General features: G+C 36.8%; 1 protein-coding gene across 18 annotated transcripts in view; it reads right to left on the reverse strand.

Annotated features, from left to right (window-relative positions):
- PPFIA2 (PTPRF interacting protein alpha 2) overlaps window positions 1-27,255 on the reverse strand; it is a 413,992-nt gene that overhangs the window by 309,231 nt on the left and 77,506 nt on the right. For 12 of the 18 annotated variants that reach the window (XM_045588288.1, XM_036456932.1, XM_045588296.1 and 9 more), the window contains exon 3: window positions 24,931-24,984. The exons of the other annotated variants lie outside the window; for them this stretch is intronic. In XM_045588288.1, the coding sequence (XP_045444244.1) occupies window positions 24,931-24,984 (54 nt within the window). The remainder of the gene's footprint in view (window positions 1-24,930; window positions 24,985-27,255) is intronic. 18 annotated transcript variants of the gene reach the window in all.

Raw genomic sequence — 27,255 nt, forward strand, 5'->3', positions numbered from 1 at the left:
AAAATGGAAAAATTTCAGCCACTATTTCTAAGAATATTTTTCCAGCTCACCCTCTTTTGCCTTTTCTTCTTGAGCTCAACATAAATAAAAGAGATTTTGTTTCAGTTCCATATGTGTATGAGACTCTGTTTACTTTGTTTTAGTTTATTTACTCTTTGTCTTTCAGATTAGGTAATCTCTTTTATTTTTTTAGGTTTTTAAAATGACATTTATTTTTTAAAGTTAACATGTGTATAAAATAGGAAACTGAAAAACACAAGAAGCGAAGAACAAAATCATCCATAATCACAAGCATTTTACAAATTGACATGTTCTTCTGAGTCCCCTGTGTGTATTTTCACAACTAAGCTTCCATTTTTATGTAATTAAGGTCATACATATATGTATCAGGCTTTTCCACACAAGATGGATATTTACTATTTTAAAGTCCCGAAGCTATTTTTGTCACCAGCTTCAATGATTCTTTTCTCTGCCTTCTCCATTCTGATATTGAGCTCAGCCATTGAGTTTTTATTTTTGTTTATATACATTTTGGTTCCAAAATTTCATTTGGTTCCCTTTATAGCTTTGGTCACTTTATTGGAACTCTCATTTTCTCCTGTATATATTTTTTTACTTATTCATCCTTTTATTATTCTATTTTATTGAATTTATTTAGATTAAACTGATTAATACAATTACAGATTTCAGTTGCAGGATTCTATAACACAGTATCTGTATATTGCATTGTGTGTTCACTACCCCAAGTCACATCTTAGTCCATCCCCATTTGCCTGCCCTCCCATACTCTATTCAACTTCTCTCCACCCAGCAATCACCACACTGTTGTCCGTGTCTTTGAGTTCTCTCTTTCTCTCTTTTTTCTTTTTTTTTTGTTTTTTTCCCCTAAATCTTTCCACCCACCCCAGTAGCTGTCAGCCTGCTCTCTATGACTGTCTCTATTTAGCTTGTTAAATCATTTTGCTAGTGAGAGTCTACATATGAGTACACTGTATGGTGCTTATCTTTCTCTGACTAGCTTATTTCACATAGCAGCATGCTCTCCAGGTCTATCCAGGCTATTGCAAAGGTATAGTTTAAAGATTAGATTGATGAAAATTGGAGATTAAATTGATGAAAGCTGACTATGGATGTATGTTTCAGGAAAAGGAAGATTTAAGAATGATATTCAAATTCTGAACTGGAGCACCTATCTTGGTAGTTGACCAAGTGTCATCCCAACAAATTCAATAAAAAAAATAAAACAGCCGAAACTGGTTTGGCTCAATGGATAGAGCGTCGGCTTGGGGACTGAAAGGTCCCAGGTTCGATTCCGGTCAAGGGCATGTACCTTGGTTGCGGGCACATCTCCAGTAGGAGGTGTGCAAGAGGCAGCTGATCGATGACTCTCTCTCATCGATGTTTCTAACTCTCTATCTCTCTCCCTTCCTCTCTGTACAAAATCAATAAAATATATTTAAAAAAAAAATAAAAAAAAAATAAAACAATAAAAAAGAAAAATAAATAAATAAAATATAATATACAGGAGAAAAAATAAGGGCAACACTGAATTTGAACTTCAAATGCTTATATGACACCCAAATTATAAAGTGGATCTAGAACTCAGGAAAACACAATAAGTAGAGGTTTCTGTATGTTAAAAGATAAATTTATCTTTATAGTGACAGATCATTTTTATAGCTATACTAAAGGCCTGGTGCACGAAATTCATGTAGGGAGGGGGGTGTCCCTCGCCCAGCCTGCACCTTCTCCAATCTGAGACACCTCAAGGGATTCTGATTGCCCAGTTAGGCCCAATCCAGGATTGGGCCAAAATGGGCAGTCGGACATCCCTCTCACAGCACTGGCTCCCAACTGCTCACCTGCCAGCCTTCCTGATTGCCCCTAATCACTTCTGCCTCCCAGCCTGATCACCCCCTAACCACTCCCATGCTAGCCTGATTGATGTCTAACTGCTCCCTGCCAGCATTTTTGCCCCTAACTTTCCTCCTCTGCCAGCCTGGTCACCCCTAATTGCCCTCCCTTCAGGGTATATCACCTCCAACTGCCCTACCTTGCAGACCTGGTCCCTCAACTGCCCTTCCTTGCAGGGCTGGTCCCTCCCAACTGCCCTCCCTTGCTGGCCATCTTGTGATGGCCATCTTGTGTCCACATGTGGGCAGCCATCTTGTGTGTTGGAGTGATGTTCAATCTGCATATTACTCTTTTATTAGATAGGATAGAGGCCTGGTGCATGGGTGGGGGCCAGCTGATTTGCCCTGAAGGGTGTCCTGGATCAGGGTTCCCTTGGGGTATGGGGCGGTCTGGCCGAAGGGCCCCTGATTGTTTGCAGGCTGGCCATGCCCCCCAGCAACCCAAGCGGAGGCCCTGGTATCTGGAATTTATTTATCTTCTACAATTGAAACTTTGTAGCCTGGAGAAGAGCCAAGCCTTCTGCTCCCTACCTGGTGGCAGCCACTTCTGTTGGAATTTATATATTTTCTATAATTGAAACTTTGAAGCCTGGAGTGGAGGCCTAGGATAGCCAGGGCTGCAGAAGTTTGGCTTCCTCCATTGCCCAGGACAACTCTAGCCTCTTGCTCTTCCCAGCTCCATGGCTGCCTCCATTTCTGTTGGAATTAATTTACCTTCTATAATTGAAACTTTGTACCCTTGAGTGGAAGCCTGGGATTGCCAGGATGTGTGGAAAGCTTGGCTTTCTCCATTGCCAGGGAAACCCAAGCCTCCTTCATGTTCACTCTGTGACCACAGCCATCTTGGTTGGGGTTAATCTGCATACTTGCTCTGATTGGCTGGGGGTGTGGTTGGTGGGCATAGCTTGTGGGTGTAGCGGAGTGATGGTTAAATTGCATATTACTCTTTTATTAGATAGGATTTTCAGTTGTAAGTTTGCATGATTTTCTATAGAGAGATAGTAGTAAACTATGGATTATTCTTAGAGCAATATTTGTTTAGTTGATTTTATACACATAAGATCTATGTAGCCGAAACCAGTTTGGCTCAGTGGATAAGCATCGGCCTGCGGGTTGAAAGGTCCCAGGTTCGATTCCGGTCAAAGGCATGTACCTTGGTTGCAGGCACACCCCCACTAGAGGGTGTGCAGGGGGCAGCTAATAGATGTTTCTCTTTCATCAATGTTTCCAGCTCTCTATCCCTCTTCCTTCCTCTCTGTGAAAAATCAATAATATGTATATATATTTTTTAAAAAGGTCTATGTAGCATGATAATCATTTTATAAATCTGAGTCTCTATACAAGAATTTCTTAAAGTTCCATATTTAATATAGTAAAATGGAGACAGCAATTCCAGTATTCTCTTTTATGCCTTAAATTTTCTTTCCCACCTGAATGTATTTTTTTTTGGGGGGGGGGGGGAACTCCTTTCCATATTTCTTCTCTAGTTTCCTGTTGCTGGTCTCTTATCTCCTTTCAAGGAAATACTTGTTACTAAGGGAATTGTCAAAGCCCTTGGTATTTCAAATATGAAAGCCAGCAATCCTGTTCATCACTCAATATCTGCCTCATGTAGAAATAAAATATAACTACAAAAGCAAAAACAACTACCAGATGAGTAGTGTAGGAGTATGTTTGACTGGTACAAATGTCCCAAACTTTTTTTCCTATTAAAACATGTTCCTCTGGATCCAATTTCCAAATACAACCTGCAACAAAAATAAGATTTGGAGCATCTCTGACAAAAAGAAAATAGAAGATACAATATAGCATTCACTCACAAGACTTGAAATATCCCCACTATATCAAAATATGGCCTGCAGCTGGAAAAATAAAATATAATCACCCACATCCCCTGTCACCTTCAGCATGACTGAACCACACACATTCCCCTTAACCACACTTATAAAGACTGTCTACTCAGTTGAAAAATTTAGTTTTCCTAAGTCAGCAATAAGATATAATATGCAGTCAAACATGTTCTACTGAAATGTTTTTTTAACTTAAACTAAGAGTTAAAACATATGTGTTTCACACATTGGCTGTAAAAATTTTTTCTTAATTGATGAACAAGAACATCCTTCACATAATATTTGCTAAGGAACTGTCTACTAAACAGAACTGAAAAATATTGTATATAATTCATAAAGAATTCACACTAATTTCATGATATTCAATCATAAAACCCAGGCTTACATTGCTGATAATCTGAGCAATCCTCTGTCCTACAGTAAGCCATTAAAAAGAAATGAATGTCAGATTGCTTTGGAAGGAACCAGATGATTCTATGGTGTCCCATCTCAGTGGTAATTAATTATAATCAACGTTAGTTATCTGATAGTGCTAAGTTTATACCGCTAATAGTTTTTGTCATTTTTTTTAATAGTTGAGTTTAGAAGAAACTAAGCTATGATTAATGATCCTTGAATGTGAACATGATTACATATACCTGTATATATAATAAAGGTATAATATGAAAATCGACCAAATGACTGAACAGCAGAACGAACATCCAAACGACTTTCTGGATAACCTTGCTATGACACGCGCTGGTGCCAGGCCAGCCAAGGTGGGTGTGATACGATTGGTCAGGGGGCTCCAGGATCGATCTCCCAGAAGAGGGAGGACCAGCCACCCTCTGCATGGTGATTGATCACGGAGCCCTGGCTGGGTGGCTGGGCCTCCCTCTGCTGGGCGATTGATTATGGAGCTTCGCGATCAATCGCCCCCCAGGGGGAGGCCCAGATACCTAGCCAACGGCACTGCAGCAGGTGGGCAGAGCCTCCCTCTGTGAAGCCATGATCACAGAGCCCCGCAATCGATGGCCCCACAGAGGGAGGCCCAGGCCACCCAGCTGGCAGCGCTGTGGTGTGTGGGCAGGGCCTCCTCTATGGGGCAATCAATCGGGGGCCCTGTGATTGATCACCCCACAGAGAGAGATCCAGACTACTGGCCAGCAGTGCTGTGGTTGGTGTGTGGGGCCAGCCAGCAATCACCCTGCAGAGGGAGGCACAGGCACAGAGGGAGACGACAACTGGTGGGCTAGGGAGGACAAGGCCATACAGATGGCAAGCAGTGGCAGCCAGGGGAAGGGGAGTCCCAATAGGCCCTGATCGCTGGCCAAGCCTAGGGGTTCTACCCAAAGGGTCCCAGATTGTGAGAGGGTGCAGAATGGGCTGAGGGATACCCAATAAGTCTGTCATCTTTAGTTCTTTGGAGTCAGATTTGTATTCGATATAATAAATTATTCATGAACACAGCCATAAGTACAAGATTCATTTGGATTATATGTAGTTATAAGAATAAAGAGATAAATATTACTAAAGCCCAATAATCCTGGTGGGTCTAATTCCCTGAGCTGAGGCTCTTGGAGGAAAGATAAGGACATGAAGGCTGGATGGCGTCTTGTGAGATGGTTTCTATAAGAAGGAATGACTGGTTGGGTGTCACCTGAGTGTAGGGTTACTAGAAGCAAAACTCCAAATTTTTATTATTAAATTACTTATCCTTTATAATTCACTGTTGTATATGAAGATGCAAAGGTACATTTATAAATTATATTTATCACTTAAACTTAGAGAAACAAGAAGCAAAGAACAAAACCTGGATACATAAAGATTCCAACAACCTGGAAGAATCAAAGCCAGATTGCTTCACCTGATTGGAGGTAATTGCCCAACTCAAACATGTTAGAAGAATCTGGGGAAAATCTGACTTAAGAAAATTCCATCCTTAAACAATAAACAATTACAAAAGCAAACAATATAACATATTTTTTTTCTTTAATTTCAATATAGAACCATGATATAATTTGTTATTGAAAAGTAGTATGGTAATTTAGCATTCCAAAATATAACTGCAGTGTTTAGTTTTGCAAGATGAAGAAACTTACATCCTTTTTATATTTGGGAGGAGGACTACTTTCTAGCTCTGGGCTCCCCAGTGTAAGAGGAATATCAGCAAACTTTAGTCCAACCTTTAAAAGTTAGTTGGGATGAAACAATGTAAAATATGGAACTTTAAAAAAAGAAATAGTAACAATTTAACCATAAAAATGTTGATTTTTTTCACTTTATTTTTTATTTTTATTTTTTAAAATATATTTTATTGATTTTTCACAGAGAGGAAGGGAGAGAGATAGAGAGCCAGAAACGTCGAAGAGAGAGAAACATTGACCAGCTGCCTCTTGCACACCCCCTACTGGGGATGTGCCCGCAACCAAGGTACATGCCCTTGACCGGAATCGAACCTGGGACCTTTCAGTCCGCAGACCGACGCTCTACCACTGAGCCAAACCGGCTTCGGCTGATTTTTTTCACTTTAAATTCCATGAAACATTAGATGCATTTATTTTCTGCAAATATTTTCTTTAAGCAGACAATAGTATATGTTGTGTATTGTTCTATTATGATAACAAAATTTACTTTTGATAAATAATTTATTCCCCAATTTAAGACAATGAAACATTGCTATATCCTAATGTCTGACAATTGATTAAAAACTAGTCAGATAAACAGGAATGATGTTTCTATGAATATATTTAACCTATCATTGGTCATACATAATTAAGTGGACACACTAAATACACCCTCAGTTTTGGTTTCCTTTTTTCTTTAATTTTATTGTTTAAAGTATTACAACTAGTAGTACATATGTCTCCTTTGTTTTCCCCATTGAACTTTCTCCAGTCTCCCCTACACCCCAGCACATGCCCTCACCCCCGCTTCCCACCAGTGTCTTGTGTCCTTTGGTTATGCTTATATGCGTGCAGGTTAAGTAAGGCTATTTTTTAAAAATTAGGCAATAGTAGTCATTTATTAAAATGCTAATTATTTTCCTATACCAAAAATTATTTTTAACAGAATGTTTGTATAAAAGTAATAATTAAAAATCACAATTTTATAGGGGATTTTTTATTGTTTCATAAAATATGAAAAAACTAACATGATTATACAATGAAAAATTATAATTCTATATTCCTGTTTTGTATTCTTCTTAGGAAAAGGTATGATGTTTTCCATCTATACTAATAATTTGATATAGTATAAATTAAAAGTATTTTAAAATGAATTATTATCCCTTTAAGATTCCTGTCTTCCATTTCATACAAGCATGTATTCCCACAAGGTGGTGCTCTTTATTTAAAAATCACAGCAGAAAGCAGTTTTGTTCTATAGTATATTTGATGACATGATAGCATCAGCGTATCGTAAATGATCAAATGATTACTGAAAGTGCTATGTCACTTAAATTTTATCTTTATTGATCATGCCATTTCACTTATTGGGTTACAGTTAGGATTAATTTTATAAATGCCAAATGTACAAATAAGTTTTGGTAGCAATACAGTCACTGAAAATATAGAAGTTTTCAAAATGCAGTGCTAACATCTAAATAGGGAAATACATCCTATGTATAAGGAAAACATAGAATAAAAGACAGTAGGAAGATAAGCTTGTCTGGGAGAGTTGTTCTTTGGAAACAGGGAAACTAGAAGAGCACAGAAAGAAGGAAATAAAATTAAAGAAGAAATAATGATAGTAATTTTTATCCACCATTTCTTTCAAGGATATAATTTCCTGAGTATGAAGAGGGAAGGTTGAGTCTGCTATTTCTTCAACATTCTATGTTCCCTCAAGTCTCAGAATTTGCACTTCACCTACCTGAAGCCCATTCTAATATTCAAAATTTTACATTATTTGGTTCATATCACCTCTCAGCACAAGCCAAAGAGTTCATCTAGTAACCAACCAAAATAAGAAGAGTATATTCTTCTTTTATGTAATACTGGAAAAAAATAAATTAGATGAGCATACTGGAAAAAAATAAATTACATCAGCAGTGCTATTTCAACACTTAGGATATAGAAAATGTTGAGAGATCATTTTCCCATGCTAGCAATGAAAAAGAACCAGGTAATCTAAAAAACATAATTTTTTATTTAATAGAGAGCTGAAGGTGAAAGATATCCAGAAGACCCAAGCTTCCAAGGTGACAAGCCTATCTGAGGAAAGACAGTATACACAATCTGTTTAATTATTGGCAAGATGCAGTGTGAGAAATTGCCCACTGTCTTCACTGGCAGAGAGGTGTGGACAAGGAACCCAGAAGGCTGGAGACCTTGAGCTCTGGCAAAGGTCAGAGCCATACACACCCACTGTCTAGTTGAGACAAAGGGAGCTGAAGCAACTTCCACCTTTTAGTCTCATGTAAATCCTTGCTGATAGGTTATCATTGAGCTATTACTGGAATTCCCTGCCAAAGGGCTATGGGCATATCCCAAAACTGAATAAAAGGGACGGTGAGGCCAGAGCAAAGTGGAGTCCTTCCTTGGGCTTCCGCCGGGTCCCCAATTTCCAAATTATTATTTCTTGTCTAGTCTCTTTCATTAGTGCAGAGACTCCTCCAGAGCCCGAACCCAAACCCAAACCCTGACCCTGAACCCTGAACCACATGGGACGTGGGGCACTCACAAAGTATGGGATACAACTGAAAGCAGCCATAAAAGAAAGAAATAAGCTTACATTTTAACAAATGACTTAAAGCTTCGTGTGGGCTTTTATGAGATCAGACTTCCTGGGAGCTCCTTGACCAAGGGATGTCTGCCCCTGTCTGACTAACAGCTCTTTTGAAAGTTGGTCTCACCGACTGCGTGGGGACAAGCATGAAAAGAGGAAAAGATATCTGCCACTGGGGTAAGGGCAGGAATTCTTACGGCATCAAACACCTGGTTCTGCTTTGATAAGAAATGCCATCTGTCTGTAAGAGAGGAAGGATCCCTTCCATAGATCCCAGGCAAAGGCTGGCTGCCACTAGGGAGGGCACAGAGGCTCCCCTCACCCCTTAGTCCCAAGCAAAGGTCAGTTTGGCACTAAGGGGTGAGAGGATTCTCTGTGGGAGTAGAATAGAAATCCACTTCCTCTAACTAGAGCTCATCATAGGTTAAAAATAAAAATAATAATGTCTGCCATTAGGAGAGGAGTGAAAACCCAGGGCTCTGCAATTACTGTAAATAAGAGGTCTTTTGTGGGAGAAGGGCTTGTAGAAACACCCACTGATTCCAGACAGAAAGCTGCTACTTTGGAGGAAATGTAGGAAACTCTAAATCCACTGGTGAAGGCCAGGAAAATGGAGAAAGGCCAAAATCACACTCAACTACTACCAACTCAATCCCCTAAATTAATGACCAGATAAAGACAATTATTTATGAAATAATTTACTTCAGTTTTTCCCCACACACAATGTTTGGTATTTAAGCATAACTGCAAGATATAGAAAAAGAAGAATCAAACACAGAGAAATGCAAGTTGTTCAAATGATGGAACTTTCAGAAAGAAATGAACTAACTCACAGTTCTGGAGACCTGAAGTCTGAAACCAAGCTGTCAGGCAGGTTTGGTTCTTTAGGGGACTCTGAAGGAGAGAGACCCTGTTCCATGTGCCTCCCCAGCTTCTGGTGGTCCTTAGCAATCTTTGGTGCTGTTTGACATGCAAGTGAGTGATCCGATATGTCCCCACTTTCACATTGCATTCTCCTCTGAGCATCTCTCCTGTCCTACGCTGTTCTTGTGAAGACATTCGGTCATTGGATTTAAAGCCCAAATCCAGGATGATTTGATCTCAAGATCTTAAACGAATTATATCTATAGAGACTGTATTTTCAAATAAAGTCGCATTCCAAGATTCTGGATAAACATGAATTTGGGGTGCACACCATTTAACTTACTACACTCCTCGTGTTATGACATCTGCCTAAATTATTTGTCATCTCCTCTCCAAATGGTTATCTTTTTGAAGTCACTTCCTCAGGGAGAGCCTCTTTGACCATGTCTTCCACTCTTAATAATAGTTCTCCATTGTTTTTTCACACCAAATGTGTATAACTTCAATGGCTTATTTTATTACTTTCATTTTTTCCCCAGTAGCATATGATAATAGATATAGATATATGGAGAATAAATTCCTAAACATAAGAAAAAACATAGTAACGTATGTGTGTCTGTATGCACAACACATACTCGGTGATCTAAGAACATAGTGATTTAACTTTGTCATGGCATGTACTTAAAGAAAGTTAGCAAGTACTCAAGTGAAGCATTTAAGGAATGGAGAAAAATAATAAAATCACCTGAAGAATGAAGAGTACAAGTGAGGAAGAAAAGAAAATGAACATAAACATCCATAAATATAAATAGGTATTGATGATAAAATATGAGAAAACAATGGAAAGGGAAAAGGAAGGCACAAGGCAATGGCACTTTGTTTTATATAAGCTGTTGAGAAAAAAAATCCAATGTTCTAAAAAATTAAATAGAAAACTGTGCATCTTTTATTTGGAGTGTAAGAATTATAAAGTTCTCTGATAGGATGAGCATTGTACCTATAGAGATTGTATTTTCAAATAAGGTCACATTCTAAGATTCTGTATGCACATGAATTTGAGGTGCATACCATTTAACTCACTAGCCAGAGGCAAAAGCATCTTTTTTTTTTTTTTAATATATGTTATTGGTTTTGTACAGAGAGGAAGAGAGAGAGATAGAGAGCTAGAAACATCAATAAGAGAGAGTCATCGGTCAGCTGCCTCTTGCGCACACCCTACTGGGGATATGCCCGCAACCAAGGTACATGCCCTTGACCGGAATCGAACCCTGGTCCCTTCAGTCCCCAAGCCGACGCTCTATCCATTGAGAGAGGCAAAACCATCTTAAGTGAAAAGGAAGGAAAGCAGTCCTCTCAGCCATTCTTATAACTCCAATCTTGATTAGCAGAGGGGATAGTTAATGACTAGCTATGGATACCCTACTTGATTTGATATCTAAATAAAAACTTTCAAACCTAACAAAACCTGTATATTTATAGTTATACTTTAGAAATACAGTGTAATTTGAATCCTTAGAAAATCTTCAACATTAATATTAGTGAAACTTCTTTTCAAGTATCTGCTGCAATCTTTCTTACTATATCTTGAAAATGGAAATTCTTTATGTCCAAATACACACTTATAAATTTTAATAGCATTAATAATGTGCACATAATGCCTTGACAAATTTAAAATTATATTTCTTAAGGGCTAGAACATGACATTTTCTGATATTCAACATCATCTAGTTTCTATAAGCAATCAGGATGGCTGTATAATCCAATCCAAAGAGTTGATTAGTGCTTCAAAAGAAATTGGTCCATAAGAAATTTTTTGGTGATTTGTTTTTAGAACTAAAGTTCTGCCCAGAGTAGCAAAATAAAATATATATATATATATTCGTTTTTAAATCTTAATTCTGGAGATGGTTATTTTTCTATATAATGAGCATAACACTTTTTTTATACATTTCCATAATATTTTTTAAAGTACAAAATATATAATACATTAATTTCTTCAGAAATTTCCATATTCCTAATATCTGGGAAGTATATTATATAATTTATTTATAATAATCTAACTTCTTTTCACTTTTAAAAAATTCAAACTAGGATGAAAGCCACATTTTCTTAAAGATTTTTCATTTTGTTAATTTACTATCATTGGCCAAAAAATAAGTGTATATAGTTTAGCTATTATAAGGGACTAATTAGATAAATTTTGAAAATTAGATATAACTCTAGCTGTTAAATATGGAAAGACCTGAAAGAGCTATTATGTTTGGTTAAATAAAAAGGAAAGAAGAGTGAAAATGTATATCTATATAAGTGAAAATGTATATCTATACTCAAAATGTACTCTACACCTATTAAAATGTATATCTATATTTACTTATAGATTTATTTATATAGAAATACATTTTAATAAGTGTAGAGTACATTTTGAGTACTTTTGATGTATAAGTACTTTGATGTATAAATAACTTAATAAGTAGAGAGTAGTCTTCTCTGTATAATGAATCTATATGGAGAGCTGCCAATATTTTAAAAGAAGAGATCCTCATGAGTGCGTATGAATGGGGAAAACAGAGTTCCTGGCAAATGTTACTTAATAAATATTTAGATAAAACTTTACTTCTGTTTCTAGAATGTAGAAATATCATTAAAATAATTATTGTGTCAATAGCTAATGATACTAAATTACTACATAATTTTAATCATTATATGACCAATCCTTTATAATAGAGTTAATATGCAAATGGCCGTAGCGCCCTCGCGCCCTCCCATCCTTGTGCCCTTGCACCTTCGCTCAGCGCCAGGCGACCTGAGACTATGCCCCCACCCACTGCACTGGAGAAGGTGAGGCCAGAGGCTCCCAACTGCACCAGGCTTTGGGATAGGACAAGGTTTGCGGAGCTAGCTCTTTGTTGTTGTTTTGTTTGTTTGTTATTTTTGATTATGGTATCACATAATTGTCCTCATCCCCCATTCCCACCGTAAACCCCTCCCCACGTATGCCCCAATCCCCTGTTGTCCGTGACCTCTGGTGGCGCTAGCTCTTTGGACACCGGAAGTGCTGTCACCCCAGCAGTTACAGGGCTGCCCTGGAAGTCCTCTGCGGGCCTCCCATCTGCGCAAACATGGCAGTGGTCTCAGCGATGGAACTGCTATTCTTAGATACTTTTAAACACTCCAGCCCTGAGGTAAGACTTTGCTTCTAGATTCTGACTGTGGGACCTGTACAAAATATCCTTAGGCATGCTTCACTTTCCTCCTGCCGGTGGCCTTAAATTCTGCACATACACACCCCCTCCGCCCAGCTGGGTGTGGGCACCATGTCTGCAGGAGAGCATCTGTGGCCAGGACATTTCTCTGCGTCATCTTAGGCTCTTGCGTCTTTGGTTGAGTTGGCTGTCCTGCTTACTGTTCTCCCATGCTGCCTTATCCCCGTCAACTTTGGGTCTTGACAATATCTTGGATCCCAGGTTTAGCTCAGGTGGTGTTGGGGAGGGTCTCAGACTGCCTGTGTTTGACAGCAGTTCCGGAGACCAAGCAGGTCACGATGGCTTTGTGATTCCTAAATCCCTCCTCCCAGGTCATTTTTCTAACAGGAGTTAGGTGGCCCAGATGTGACACCCATTCTGTTTAGGATTCACCTGTAAGGACATGACATATTTGCATGGAATGGCTTTTGTGTGGAGGACACCTGCGAGGAGGAGAATCAACAGTGAAAGGAACCAATAGCGGATTTGGAACCCCCAGACAGGGAACCTCGCTCACTCCCTGCATGTCTCCCCACTGCACCCCTGAATGTCTCCCTCAGCGGCCGCCTGGGTATGCAGGTGGCTTGGCTTCCTTCGTCGCACGACGATGAAAGAAGCTAAGCCTCCCACCCATTTGCACTAACTCGGTGTCTCTGGCTGACACTGCCATCTTTGTGGCTATGGGCCCTGATATTTTGTCATAGAGTGGTGGTTAATTTGCATATTAACCTTTAATTATATAGGATACTTATTATAATATATCTAAAAACCAGTTTAAATTTTATAGTCTAAATAACTTTGGCAATTAAATTATACAAAACATACTATAAATAAGTGGCAGCAGCCAGCTTTATTAGTTGCCAAAGCTTACAGGATTGTACTATTGGATAGCAGGGGAAGAAAGAATCTTGATTTCCTTTTATTCAAAATAAAGATTTTAATTTGATGCAGATTAATTCAAGGCCTGATTCAACATTCACCTTTTAAAATAAGTCTTTCCAGAAAATAAATAAAATCTCCCCCAATATAATTATCATCATTTCCCTATAACACAAAAATAATTATTTATCTGCATACTTTTTTTTTACACTTATGAATCATGTTTAAAAAAAAACAACAATTTTTACCCAGTTAGAGGCAAATATTTATAGCACTGAGTTATATTTTATTTTTTCTAAAGTATCCAGAATATTGTGCTAAGTACACAATAGGCAAATAAACCTTCAATTTTACTTTATATTTTTCATGTTAATGAGCAATTTTATGTATAAAGCTGTGTTCATCTATCCTTTTTCCTCATAAACATCCTATATTCTATGCCTCTTTGATCAAGAATAAAAATAGTCCCACTTTATTGTGTTAGATAAGTACAGTCTAATTAGAAAATGCCCTTTTGTTTAGTTAGGACTCAAGAAACTAAAATATCTTTTTTTCAAAGAAGAAATACATGAAAATATATATATGTGCTTATAGAAGCCCGGTGCACAAAATTTGTGTACTGGGGCTGGGGGGGAGTGGTGGTGGGGTGGTGGTGGGGGTGGTGGTGTCCCTCAGCTCTGCCTGCACCTTCTCCAATTGGGACATCCTTCTCGAAAGCCAGAACTTCTGACTTGCAACCACTCGTCTGCCTGATTGTCTCTAACTGCTTCTGCCTGCCAGCCTGATCACCCCTAACCACTACCCTGCCAGCCTGACTGATGACTAACTGCTCCCCTGCCTTCCCCAACTGCCCTCCCCTGCAGGCCTGGTCCCCACAACTACCCTCCCCTGAAAGCCTGCTCTCTCCAACTGCCCTCCAGTTCAGGCTTGGTCCCCCCTAACTGCATTACCCTCCAAGCCTGGTTGCCCCAACTGCCCTCCCCTGCAGGCCTGGCCCCACCCAAATGCCTTACCCTCCAAGCCTGGTCCTCTCCAATTGCCCTCCCCTGCAGGCCTGGTCACACCTAATACCTCCCCTGTCAACCCTGTCACCCAAACTGCCCTCCATTGCAGGCCTGCCTCCCCCCAACTGTCCTCCGCTGCTGGCCTGACCATCCACAACTTCCCTCCCCTGCCAGTCATCTTGTGCAATGAAGTGATGGTCAATTTGCATATTACCTCTTTATTATATAGGATATATGTTTTACAAATATTTGTATATAAAAAATTTATATAAAAATGAATCTTTATATAATAAAATTAAACAGAAAGAGAAAATAAGATAGAAAAGAAGAACAAAATACAAATATGAACAATATCTGTAGTTGAAAATATGTTATTATTTTGGCCTAAATTATGATAAATATTTGGGGGAGCAAAAAGAGGCAAATTAAAATAATTCATATTCCACTTTAAATTATATAACCAGAAAACTAAGTGTATCTTAATATATATTTCAATGTTTTAGTATTAACAAAATTAATATATCTTTGCAATAATTCAAGTTTCTGATTTATTTTATCTTTTTTCATTAACATATTAGTTTTCCTTAAAAAATTTTTCAAGTACCTTTGACATTTAACTGTAATAACATGTAAATATATTTTCAGTAAGGAGTTGTTTTATTACCCTCAGCTTCCCAAATAACTTCACAATACTGAAAAAATTTCTAAAATGTTTTCTATCATATTAACCACTAGTAAAACAATTGCTGGAAGATACAGAAATGCTTCCAAAATTCAATGTTATTCTAAAACCAATTTTCAAGTGTTAGTCTGTAAATTCACATATTTTGCCAGGCCAGTGTTGCTTAGTGGTTGAGCTTTGGCCCCATGAACCAGGAGGTCACCAGTGTGATTCCCGGTCAGGGCGCATGCCACAGGGTTTCAGCCTAGATCCCCAGGGAGGAACGGGTATGCAGCAGGGCAGTTGATGGATGTTTCTCTCTCATCAATGTTTCTATTGCTCTATCTTTCTCCCTTCCTCTCTCTAAAATCAATAAAAAACATATTTTTAAAAAATCACATATCTTGCTCACTTTCATATTTATTTTTTAATATAGAAACCCACATTCTAATGTGCCCTCTGATTAAGCAGTTCAGTTGTGTTGAACTATAGATGTTTAAACAGTTATAATCAGTAATGCACTAATGAGTAGGATATTTCCAATAATGGAGATCTTTTTTTTAATATATATATATATTTTTTTTCAATATTTTATTGATTTTTTACAGAGAGGAAGAGAGAGGGATAGAGAATTAGAAACATCGATGCAAGAGAATCATCGACCAGCTGCCTCTTGCACACCCCCTACTGGGGATGTGCTCGGAACCCAGGTACATGCCCGTGACCGGAATCGAACCCAAGACCCTTCAGTCCGCAGGCTGATGCTCTATCCACTGAGCCACACCATTTTTGGCCAATAATGGAGATCTTTAGACACCTCATATACTAAGCATCACATCCCTCATGATAAAATCCCTGCATATGAACAATCTTTCATTATTTTGAGTAGATATTCATGTCACCATCATTTTAAATACCTATCCTGATAAACTGAAATATTAATAAATAGATTAATTAAAATGTTGTTGATTTCTTTCTTTCCTATCCCCTAGCCTCACTAGCATATAGAAATTGAGGACAATTTTATTCATGTCCTCAAGCACCAAGGGAGGCACATTAATTCCTTCCTGCCTTCTATTCCATGGAATTACATGCTGATTTAGCTGCTGAATAAATATCCAAATTCAGAGACCATCTATGAGTCCTTGCTTTGGCTTTGGAGAAGCACAACGTTGTCTCACAAGTAAAAGCCCTGCACAACTCTCCTACAAGCTGAAATTCTGCTAATGAATCCCTTCTGGTCTTGTTTTAGAGAGACTAAATGTGGTGCTTTACACTTGCTGGACTGTTACTACTGCAGTTAAGTCTGTAGTGAGTATGCTAGCACTTCTCCATAGAACATGGGGATACTTATTACCAATGTAACAATGTTTTGTGTCTTTAAATAAAATTCTGAATCAACAATGGAAGTTCTATTTCACACCTATTATTCTCTTATTTATTGAAGTTTGCAACAGTTCATCCACATTTTGTCTGAAGATGTATTATCAAGTATTAGTATTATATTATCAAGCTTGGTTCATTTATTTGCTCATTGAACATTTATTTAAGGCCTACTATGTGTCAAATATGTGCAGAGCATTGAGGATGCAGCTATAAGCCAGCCAGAAATTCCTGCTTTCAAGAGGCTAAGACCTAGTTATATTGAACATGATGGATAAATAAGACATACAACATTCAAACACTTTCCACTAATTCACCTATGGTTTACCTAGTTTCCTCACAATCCATCATGCTAGGTAAATTTTCTCCATATTTCTTAAACATCTGATCCCATCATCTCCCCTGTCACTGTCAGCTAATTCGCTTTTTAAAAAACTTGTGGGGAAAATAAAAGCCATTAAGTGGAAACTCTCAACTTTGTAAGATCCCTATCTGCAAATATGTTTGCATCAGCTCCCATCCTTTTTTCTACTCTCATTTCAAATTTGAAGAGATATTGCTCTTTCTATATTGCATGCCCTGGAGTCCATTCTTTTTGGCCCTAATTCTCCTCCCTCTTTACATGCTTTCCACATATTTCAACACACTCAAATTTTCTTTTTTTTTTTTTTTTTTTAATAATTGCCTCACAACCTCATGTTCTTTCATTATTTCCTCCCACTTTTTTCATAATTAAGCACTTTGAAATTGTTTTCTATGGCCACTGAGTCCAATTATTATCTTCCATTTAATCTTTCAGGTCAATGGAAATTTGATTGCACCTGAATTACTCCACTAAAATTACTTTCACCAAATCATCTTCTATCTTCTTACTGCTAAATTTCACTGAGTAATTTGTCTTTAAATTCTCAACATCATGAAACTGCTAATAAATAATTTTTGCCACCCTCTTTTGACCTTGGCATTCATGATTCCACATCTTCCTGGTGTTCCTTTCTTCTACCCATCTCTGTATTTTCTTTTCCTTTTTCTTTCTTTCTTTTCAACACTTTGTTTTCAGAGAACTCTCTTATCTTCCCACACAGAGTACATTTGGAGGGGGAGAGGTGATTTCATACTCCAATAGCTCCAATTCACTACTGAATATGTCCAAAGAAAAGGCTATAAATGAGATATCACCTGTAAATTCCAAAGGCATTTAAGTATTGCCAAATCAGTCAGCTTAATTTAATGTGTCCACAACTGAACTCATCATCACCCTTCCAAAAATTCTGTAGCTCATGGGATTCTTATTCTTAGTTATGATGACTCCAGCCACTCAGTTGTCAAACTAGAAAGTTCGAATTCAGCCTTGACTTTGAAATAAGCTTCATTCTTCTCCTTCCAAACAACCTCCAATTCCTGTGTATTCATTATGTCCTTAACATCTCATGAATCAGTCCATTCCTCTCCATTCTCACTGTTACTCTAGAGGCTTATATTAATATTATAACTTAGTGTTTTACTCAAAGTAAAATGGTGACTTTCTCCCGAGATATTACCCTCAGTTCATTTTATAATATAGTGGGATAGACACTCTAAAAAGTTACCATCATCATTTTTATCATCTCTGCTTTGCATCACTATAAGAACCTTTTCACTGGCTCCCTGCTTTAGCCTTTACTTTAACTCACTCTCTAACCAGAGCCAAGAAAATGTTTCTAAAGGAGAGAGCTGATTAAATGATTCGCCTGTTTAAAAAATTGTAATGGATCCTCATGATCCTTAATTTAGAGTTCAAATTCCTTTCATGAAATGTCTTATTTCTTGCCCTGACAACCTCCAACTTCCTATCCTCTACCTTATTTCTTAATCTATCCGTATTAAGTTATTTTCTTATTTCTTGACCTATGCAGACACTATTTGTTCTGCTTAAAATACCATACACCAGCTTCTTCAGCTGGCAAACTCCAACTCATCCTGCAATTATCAAGTTATTTCTTTTTCCTTTACCTTCCTTGATTTTCCAGCCCCTTTTTATTTCCACCAATTGGATTACATAACCCTTTTACTTTTATCTCATCCTTTGCTTACAGTATATTGTAATTGGTTTTTATTAACCTCCCTACTTCACTATATCGTAAGATTATGAAATATAAAACTATTTTGCCTTTGTATTTCTAAAATCTAACCAAATGTCTAGCACATAGTATACACTGAAATATACACCAAATTCAAACTAAAAATAGGAGAATAAAAGTAAGTAATGTAGCAACATAATATTCAGATTAAAATATATTAAATTAGATCATGATTTAGATTCACCTCTTTTATTCTTTGAAGCAGATGAGTAGAACATTGGCATTTTTTTTTGAGTAATCAAATTAAAATTAGTTTGGGAGACTTTTAAAATTTAAAATCATCTACAGTTTGAAAGATACATAACCTGGTCTAAACAGCATTCTCAGGAAATTAAATTTGTTTCCAATTCTGTGGAGTATTTATTTACATTGTTGAGAACCAACAGAAAGACCATTAAATTGAGAACAAAAAGTACAAAAACATGGAATGTATAATTCTGGTTCCTCAGTTGGGAAAAAAGTTAATAGAGCTGTAAAATGTTCAAGACATTGTGCATATCAAACCCAAGGATAGGAATTAGATAGAGAATTCGTTTTTTAATCACATTTTAGAAATAAAGAGAACCATTAGCATTTGGATAAAGGAAACTTAAAACAATTAAAAAGTACCAAGTTTTGAAGGAAGCAAATTTATATATCTTATTACTCTACAGGTAAAAAATAGAAAGAAAAACAAGAGAATTGCATACCCCAAGTGGCAATCTTGCTATAAATTCCAGATGAAGCAAGGGGATGAAATTAATTCAAACACCCATAAAAGTACTCTGAAATAGCACATTCCCACCTTTGACCAATGTGTTCAGGAGTGTTTCATGTCATCTAAGATTTGGCCCACATTCCTTCTTATTAAATTTTGTCTCAATTAACCTTTAAAACAAATCAGAAATTATAAAAAAATAAATAGCTACTTAATAATCAGAATGTATCTTAAACCAAATGAAATTCAGGTCCTCTGCCCATTTTTTGTTTTAGTTGTTATATGAGTTTTTTACATAATTTGGACATCAGCTTCTCATTAGAGGTATTGATATTATTTGCAAGTATTTTTCTCTCATTCAGATAGTTGTCTTTTTTAATTTATTGATCGTATCTTGAAACATTTCTTCCAAGAAGACACAGAAAGAACAACAATACATGAAAATATACTCAATTCCATTAACCATAAGGGAAATGAAAATCAAAGCCACCGTGAGATTCTACCTCATACATGTTAGAATGGTATAATCTGTTATCGAGTGTTGGAAGTAACAAGTATTGGAGAGACTATGGACAAAATGAATCCCTCATACTTTGCTGGTGGGAATGAAAATTGTACAGCCATTATGGAAAACAGTACAGAATTTTCTCAAAAATAAAAAATAAAAAATAGAGCTACCATATGATTCAGCAATCCCTTTTTGGGTATCTGCCTTAAAAACTGAAGATATCTATGAGTAAAAATATATGTACTCCCTATGTTCACTGAAGCATTATTCATGGTGATCCTTTAGTGGATGTTTGGATAAAGATGTGGTACATACATACAAAAGAATTCTGCTTAGCCATAGAAAAGATGAAATACTGCCATTTGGGACAACATGAATGGATCTTGAGAATATCATGATAAGTTAAATAAGACAGGGGGAAAAAAAAAGACAAGAACCTTATGATTTCACTCATGTAAGAATATAAAACAAAAAACAGCAAACAAACAAAAAACTCATAAACAAAGACAACAGTATGATGGTTATCAGAGTATGGGGTGGGAGGGAGGCAGAAGAGGGTGAAGTCGGTCAAATATATTGTGATGAAAGGAGACTTGAATTTAGGTCGTCAATACACAATGTGATATATAAATGATGTATTATAGAGTTGCTGTTGAAACTTACATAATCTCATTTAACAATGTCAACCCAATACATTTAACAAAATTAAATTTTAAGAAACCTCTTTTCATTGTGTATGTTAGTCTGTTTGGGTCTACATGAAGAAATGTAATATTTGTGAACAAGCTGAGCTACTAAATCCCACCTTAAATCTTGCCCAGTCTGGGAAAAATCCTGATTCCTGTCTAGGGGCTGGCTTACACCTCTAGGTCACTGGCTCACTGGCCCAAGACAGGAAAACAATCTGTCACACTGCTGGTTCCACGTGGAACGGCATAGCCACAGCTCTCCAGATGCCAGTACAGCGGGTACAGTGGAGTGAATGTTCATACCCTGTACCCAGAGCTTCAGTATCCAGAATCCTCTTGGCCATATGCAGCTAAGCTGCTTAGACCTTACCCTGGCTTCTGAAAGGCTGGATGACAATCATGTGAAACACTAGCTCACAAGTTAATATTGTTAATATTTAAAATTGAAAACACTATGGAAATTATTTTTTAAAGTTCTATTTAGTAATATTTTACCCCTTAGGTTTTAATTATCTATTTTCTTTCCCTTAATTTTTATATATAAATGAATACTGTTTTTATACTGGATTATTCTGTAAACCAACTTTTGTTAATGAAAATCATGTCAAATGTAGAATATCTAATAGAATATTTCAAATAAAATTCTAAGTTAACATTTAACAGATAATATTATTCTTTCTGATAGAATTTATTTTCTATAATAACTATGTGATTTAGAAAAATTTGCAAGTTCCTTTTGCTGCAGCAACTAATTTCCAGGGTCTGAATTTAAAAACATGCTTTTTAAAATCCTTTTCAGAAGAAGACCATTAGGAAAACTTGAATTGCCCCCTGAAAGCATGAATGACTGATTCTTTCATTATTAGCATTAAAACTGAGACTAATTGAAGTTTTAAAATACCTACTTAGCCTTAATTAATGCAAACTATATTTGTGGAGTTCCTCAAATTTATTCTTATTACCACACAAATTTATTTATAACATTTGCAAAATTTGACACAACTTTTATACCAGTGTGGTATTTTAAAAAGTGCAAAATTCACTTTTTCCTTATGCTTCAGGGATAGTGTCTACCCACAGAAAAATTTGCAATTTTTAAATATAACATTTAAAGATACATTTGGGACTTCATTATACTGATAAAGAAATAAGTCCACAGCTATGCATTCTTTCAGCACATTAAATATTCTATTCAAGAAATGAAAAAATCAGAGAACCTTCATTTTTTTACCAATGAAAATTTCATCATAGAAAGGATTTAGAAATTTATTATAAATTTTTATCCAAAATACACAATTTTAAAAATGGATAATAGAGATTTAAATGACTATTTAATTTAACCTGACTTCAGTTTTCTGACTTGGGGGCAAAAATAATAGCTTCATTAAAAGCCTTATTTTTAAATGATTGAAGTGACTCCTAGAACACTACCATCATTTCAACTTCTTACTTAAGACTACTTTATATAAGCTTTAGGGGAGACTAAAAATTATTTCATTATATAGCTCCTGGTAATATACTCCAGCTTGTTCTTTAACCATGGGAGACACTAAAGTTATGTGTACTTTTACTACCCCACCCCCAGATTGCCTAGACTCTTGTGTACTCTGAAATATGCATTATGTTCTCCACTCTACAAACGTTATAAAGGAAGCACAACCACTGAATTTCAGTCGTTGTAGGCAGCAGTATAAAATATCCATTATCATAGTAGGACATAGCAAACAGAGAACCTGTATCTTCACAATATTATAAATTACGTCTAAAGAAAAAAAACATATATATGTTTAAACATACATACACATATGCACTTCACATTTAGTGAATGGGAATGAAGTTGGTTAAGTTTGAGTTCAGAACACCATCCTGCCTGCCTGTGACCTTTCCCCTGGAAGGGGCTTCCAATAATTAAGCTTTATGCTCACTCAATCACTTATGCTTGGAAATATGTTTTTTGTGTGTTTTTGTTGTTGCTGTTAATATGCTTTTATTGATTTCAGGGAGAAAGAGAAACATCAATGATGAGAAAGAATCATTGATTGGCTGTCTCCTGGGTGCCCTCGACTTGGGATCACGCCCGCAACCTGGGCATGTGCCCTGACCAGGAATCAAACCTTGACTCCTGTTCAACACTCATAGTTCAACACTCAACCACTGAACCACACCAGCCAGGCAGAAAGATGCTTTCCTAACAGGACATGATAAGCCAAATTATTTTAACATGTAAATAATGGATAAGAGTTCTATCACTATTTGCCAAAGTTAGGTGGTTAGTTTTGTTTTGAACAAGAGAAAAATCGTTTTAAAACTGATTGATCTTAATTGTATACTTCTTTCCAGAATCAATGCACAGGTAAGAAAGGAAACACATTTATTTTTCTTTTCTTTTTTTAGAATCCTTTTTATTTATTTATCTTTATTGTTGAAAGTATTACAGATGTCCCCTTTGTTTGGAAATGAGTGTCCAATGCATGGGAGAACATATTTGGCAATGATGCATCTGATAAAGGGTTAATATCCAAAATTATATAAGGAATTCATACAACTTAACTAAAGGAAGATAAACAATCCCATTTAACAATGGGCAAAGGACATAAATAGACACTCCTCCAAAGTGGTCATACAGAAAGCCAAGAGACATGAAAAATGCTCACTCAGTAATCATCCCAGAGATGCAAATTAAAGGGCAATGAGGTATCACCTCACATCTGTCAGAATGGCTATCATCAACAAATGACAAGTGCTGGTGAGGATGTGGGGAAAAGGAAACTCTAGTACACTGCTGGGAATGCAGACTGGTACAGCTACTATGGAAAACAGTATGGAGTTTCCTAAAAAAGTTAAAAATGGAACTCCCATTTGACCCAGTGATCCCACTTTTTAAAATATTTATTGTTGAAAGTATTACAAATGTCCCCTCCACCTCCTCCTTTCACATCTTCTAGCCCACCCCAGGCCTTCACCACCCTATTGTCTGTGTCCATGGGTTATGCATATATGCATACAAGATCTTTGGGTGATCTCTTTCCATCCACCCATGCACCCCACTTTCCTCCTGAGATTGCACAGTCTATTCCTTACTTCTATGTCTGTGGATCAATTTTGTTCCTCAGTTTATTTTGTTCATTAGATTATGTACAAACACTATGCAAGACAGCAGGGTGAAATTATATCACATAAGCAGTGATCTATACTACTTACATATAAAGTTGGCCCTAAATCCTGTCACAATATATTTCCTGTGCTAGCTTACATTTCACCTTGTCTTACACTGAAATCTAATAGGTTCAGGAACTAAATATAAGCAACTATCTGAAGACAATACATTTTTTAAAATTCCTGAATTTTGATGCAGATTAGATAACATGAGAGAGAGACAGAAAAGCTACAACTAAATGTTTTCTTTTTAACAGCTCACTGGTGTTTCATTGTAATAACGTTCTTCACCTGGATGCCTACATGCAGTCCAGCTAAAAACTGTTAACTTTGGTTTCTGTTTGTTCCACGTTAAATCTTAAAATGCTAAGTAAAAAAGCAAATGGTGAGAATGTTACTGCACTGACTGCTGAAATAAATTGAATCTTATTACTTTAGACATACAGCATGAGTTCATGTTTGTACTTCAAACATGAAATCACAGGAATGTTATATTAATTAATGTTTTCTGAAATCAGACATCACAGAAAAAAACCAAAATGTTCCAAAATTAGACTACTGAGCAAAAATGATAATTCTCTCACCCTGGCTCATTTCGCTCAGTGGTTACTAGGTCAGCCTGCGCACTAAAGGATCAAAGGTTCAATTCCCATTCCTCTCACATCCTTTCACCTCTCTCTCTCTCTCCCTCCCTCCCTCTCTCCATTCCTCCCTCCCTTTCACTTTTTTTTCCAATGGAAAAAACAACAACAAAAACAACAAAATTATTTATTTAAAACTTTTGAACACTTTTTCTAAATTTCTAGAGGCTTCCTAAGTAAAGTAAAAAAAAAACAAAAAACAGCAATATCATGAATCAATACTGTTGATTAAATAGGCTGAAAGAATAATTAGAAACTATATTGCAACCAAAATCATACACTCATATTTGGAAAGGTGAATTCTCAAGTTCCAAAAGATTTTAACTTTTGGTATAATCCATTAGCAGGACATAAAGTCATTTACATATTTTAATGAATCTTTTATTCTTATTTGTAGAGTCAATACATGGAGAAGAATTTTATGGGTTATTAAAACTTTTTAAAACACCAAATGACACCACAAGACAAGTTCACACTTTTGTATTAAGTTACTGCAATAGCTATATACTCCAAAAAGTTACCTCTATGACCATTGTATGCAAGTGATCATCTGATGATCTGGTGTGGACATAATTCAATTTGTTAACAGTTAAATTTAATGAAGAAGCTAACTTACCGGTGGATCAGCCCCCTTAGAACCAGTCAGACCTCCTGTTAGGGATTCGAGATCCTGAAAAGGGGAGAGGTGTTGATTGTAAAATGCTACTCAACAGCATGGAGAACTTCCCAGTCCCACAGTGCAGAATTTTCTTTAAGCTACAAACTTAGTAACTCAGTTACATTTGTTTTGTTTTTAGACCATCTTGCTATACAAATTCTATACAAATAGCCTGTATCTAAAAATGTAGATTTGTTTCCAACTCTGTACAATCTGTAAAAACAAAAAATATAAATAGACGAAGTATTCCTGACTATACAGAAAAAGGCTCTAGGTGGGAGAGCAGATGTTTTGTTCTCTGAGGAGCTGAAGGAAGTGCAGAAAGGAAATGAAAAAAAAATTAATGAAACTTCAATATAATATGTCATTTGCAAGAATACTAATCTCATGGAAAATGCTGACCCTACAGATATGACTCAATCACCCATAGTCTGTCTTATAAAATAGGGGTATAAGGGTAGTATTAAATAGGATTGCTTTTTCTCTCTCCTCTTCCTTTATCTTTCCTTTCCGTTCCCTTTATTAACAGGATGTGTAAGTAATTGATTCATCAACTGTATGCGTTTAGTCTTATGTTCTGGCTAAGATTTTGTTGTAGTTCCCGGTTGGCCAGACAAGAACCGAGATTTTTAATCCAACCCTGGATTTACACGCCTGGCCACCAGGAATGCCGAGACTGATGTATTAGGTCTCAGAAACCCTGGGATGATACACACCCGGTCACCCTTTGACCGGTCTCAGAACACTGGCCACCCTGCCCTGAGGACAGTAATGAAGACATTCATCAAGACCCAGGACCCCTATAGGGACTCAAATTTCAGGACTGCAGTTCACCAGAATCCTGCTCTACATTCCTTACCCATTCTCTCTTCCCGACTCCCCTATAAAAGCTTATTTCTAACAAGTTTAAGGGGAAGATGGATGTTAAGGTTTTCACCAGTCACCTTTCCAGATTTCCAGTGTCTGATATTAAGCGTATTTATAATCTAATCCCTCTCTCTGCGTGTTGACTGGATAGTGACGGTAGTAGCATGAGCACTGGACTCCGGTTTCATACACAGACGAAACTATAAACAGATATGGATAGATTAGCTCATCTTGAATCAGTCACCACAGCGGATCACGCCTGAGTAGACCGATTGTCAGAGTCATTGCCAGCGGAGAACCCAGTGGTGCTGTGACACACTGGAGAATATGCTCAGTGCAGGGACAAGCAGGGCTCTGCCTGCTCATTGCAGGGCTTTGCTTCCAGGTCTTCTAGTCACAGGACTTTTCCAAAAGAAGCTAAACGTCCACAGTTTTGAGTAAAATCTCTCAGGATGTGAATGTTTGCAAGTGTTTTAATTTTAAAATCATGGTCCCACACCTCCAAAATGAAAAAGCAAATAAACGAAAACTGTCTGCTCAAAGGCTGTCAGTTAGGAGTTTGGGGTTATCTTGAAAAGTTACATTATTTGCTAAAAGTTTCTTTTGTGTGATCCTGGTCACTTCTTAAATGTTTGCATCTCGTACATTCAGGATTGAGGAGCCTGGGGGAATATTGTTGTATTAAAAAAAGAAATCAAATGAAAGATAATTGAATAAAGATAGAAAGAAGAAAATAGATACCTATGATCCGAGAAAAGGCCAACACTTTGATATCAGGAAGATTTATGTTACTAGTTCATTGGAACTTCATCTCAGCATTTCCCTGATTATCTCAAAAAAAAAAAAAAAAAAAAAAAGAGGAATCTTTACAACAAATATGGAGCTCAAAAGAGCATGTGAAGAAAACACTGAAGGCAGGGGAGAGGGAAGGGATGGTGCAATGCAAGCTTCCATTAGGAGGAGCTGACTTTAAATGGGAACTCACTGGGTGATGAATTTCTACATGCATATTTTATTAGGGCCATAAATGACAAGAAAAGCACAAGGGATGCTAGCCAAAAAATATTAAGCTGTCTTCTCTGTAATGGATATATTGTATATAATATGTGTTCATATCCAGCATTTCTTTGGGGAGCCCTCCTGCTCACTGACTTCAGCTCCACAAAAAGGCTTATAAAAATTGCTTCAAATGTAGGAGCCTGCCAGAGAATTAAGGCAATTTTGGTTCTGGAAGATCTAATGGTATAGTCTAAGTCCTCAATTTTATTGTTTGAGCAATGTTTGATACTAAATGTTCTCCCGGCCTTCAAATTTTAGATTGTTTCTGGCTCTCAAAACCTAAAAGATCCTAATTAATAATTCCACATTGTTCTGTTTTTAAAATGTTCCCCCTCTCCATCTTGTTAAAATTCTTTA

This window comes from Pipistrellus kuhlii, unplaced genomic scaffold, assembly GCF_014108245.1.
Source record: "Pipistrellus kuhlii isolate mPipKuh1 unplaced genomic scaffold, mPipKuh1.p scaffold_m20_p_3, whole genome shotgun sequence".
Taxonomy (NCBI): Eukaryota; Metazoa; Chordata; class Mammalia; order Chiroptera; family Vespertilionidae; genus Pipistrellus; species Pipistrellus kuhlii.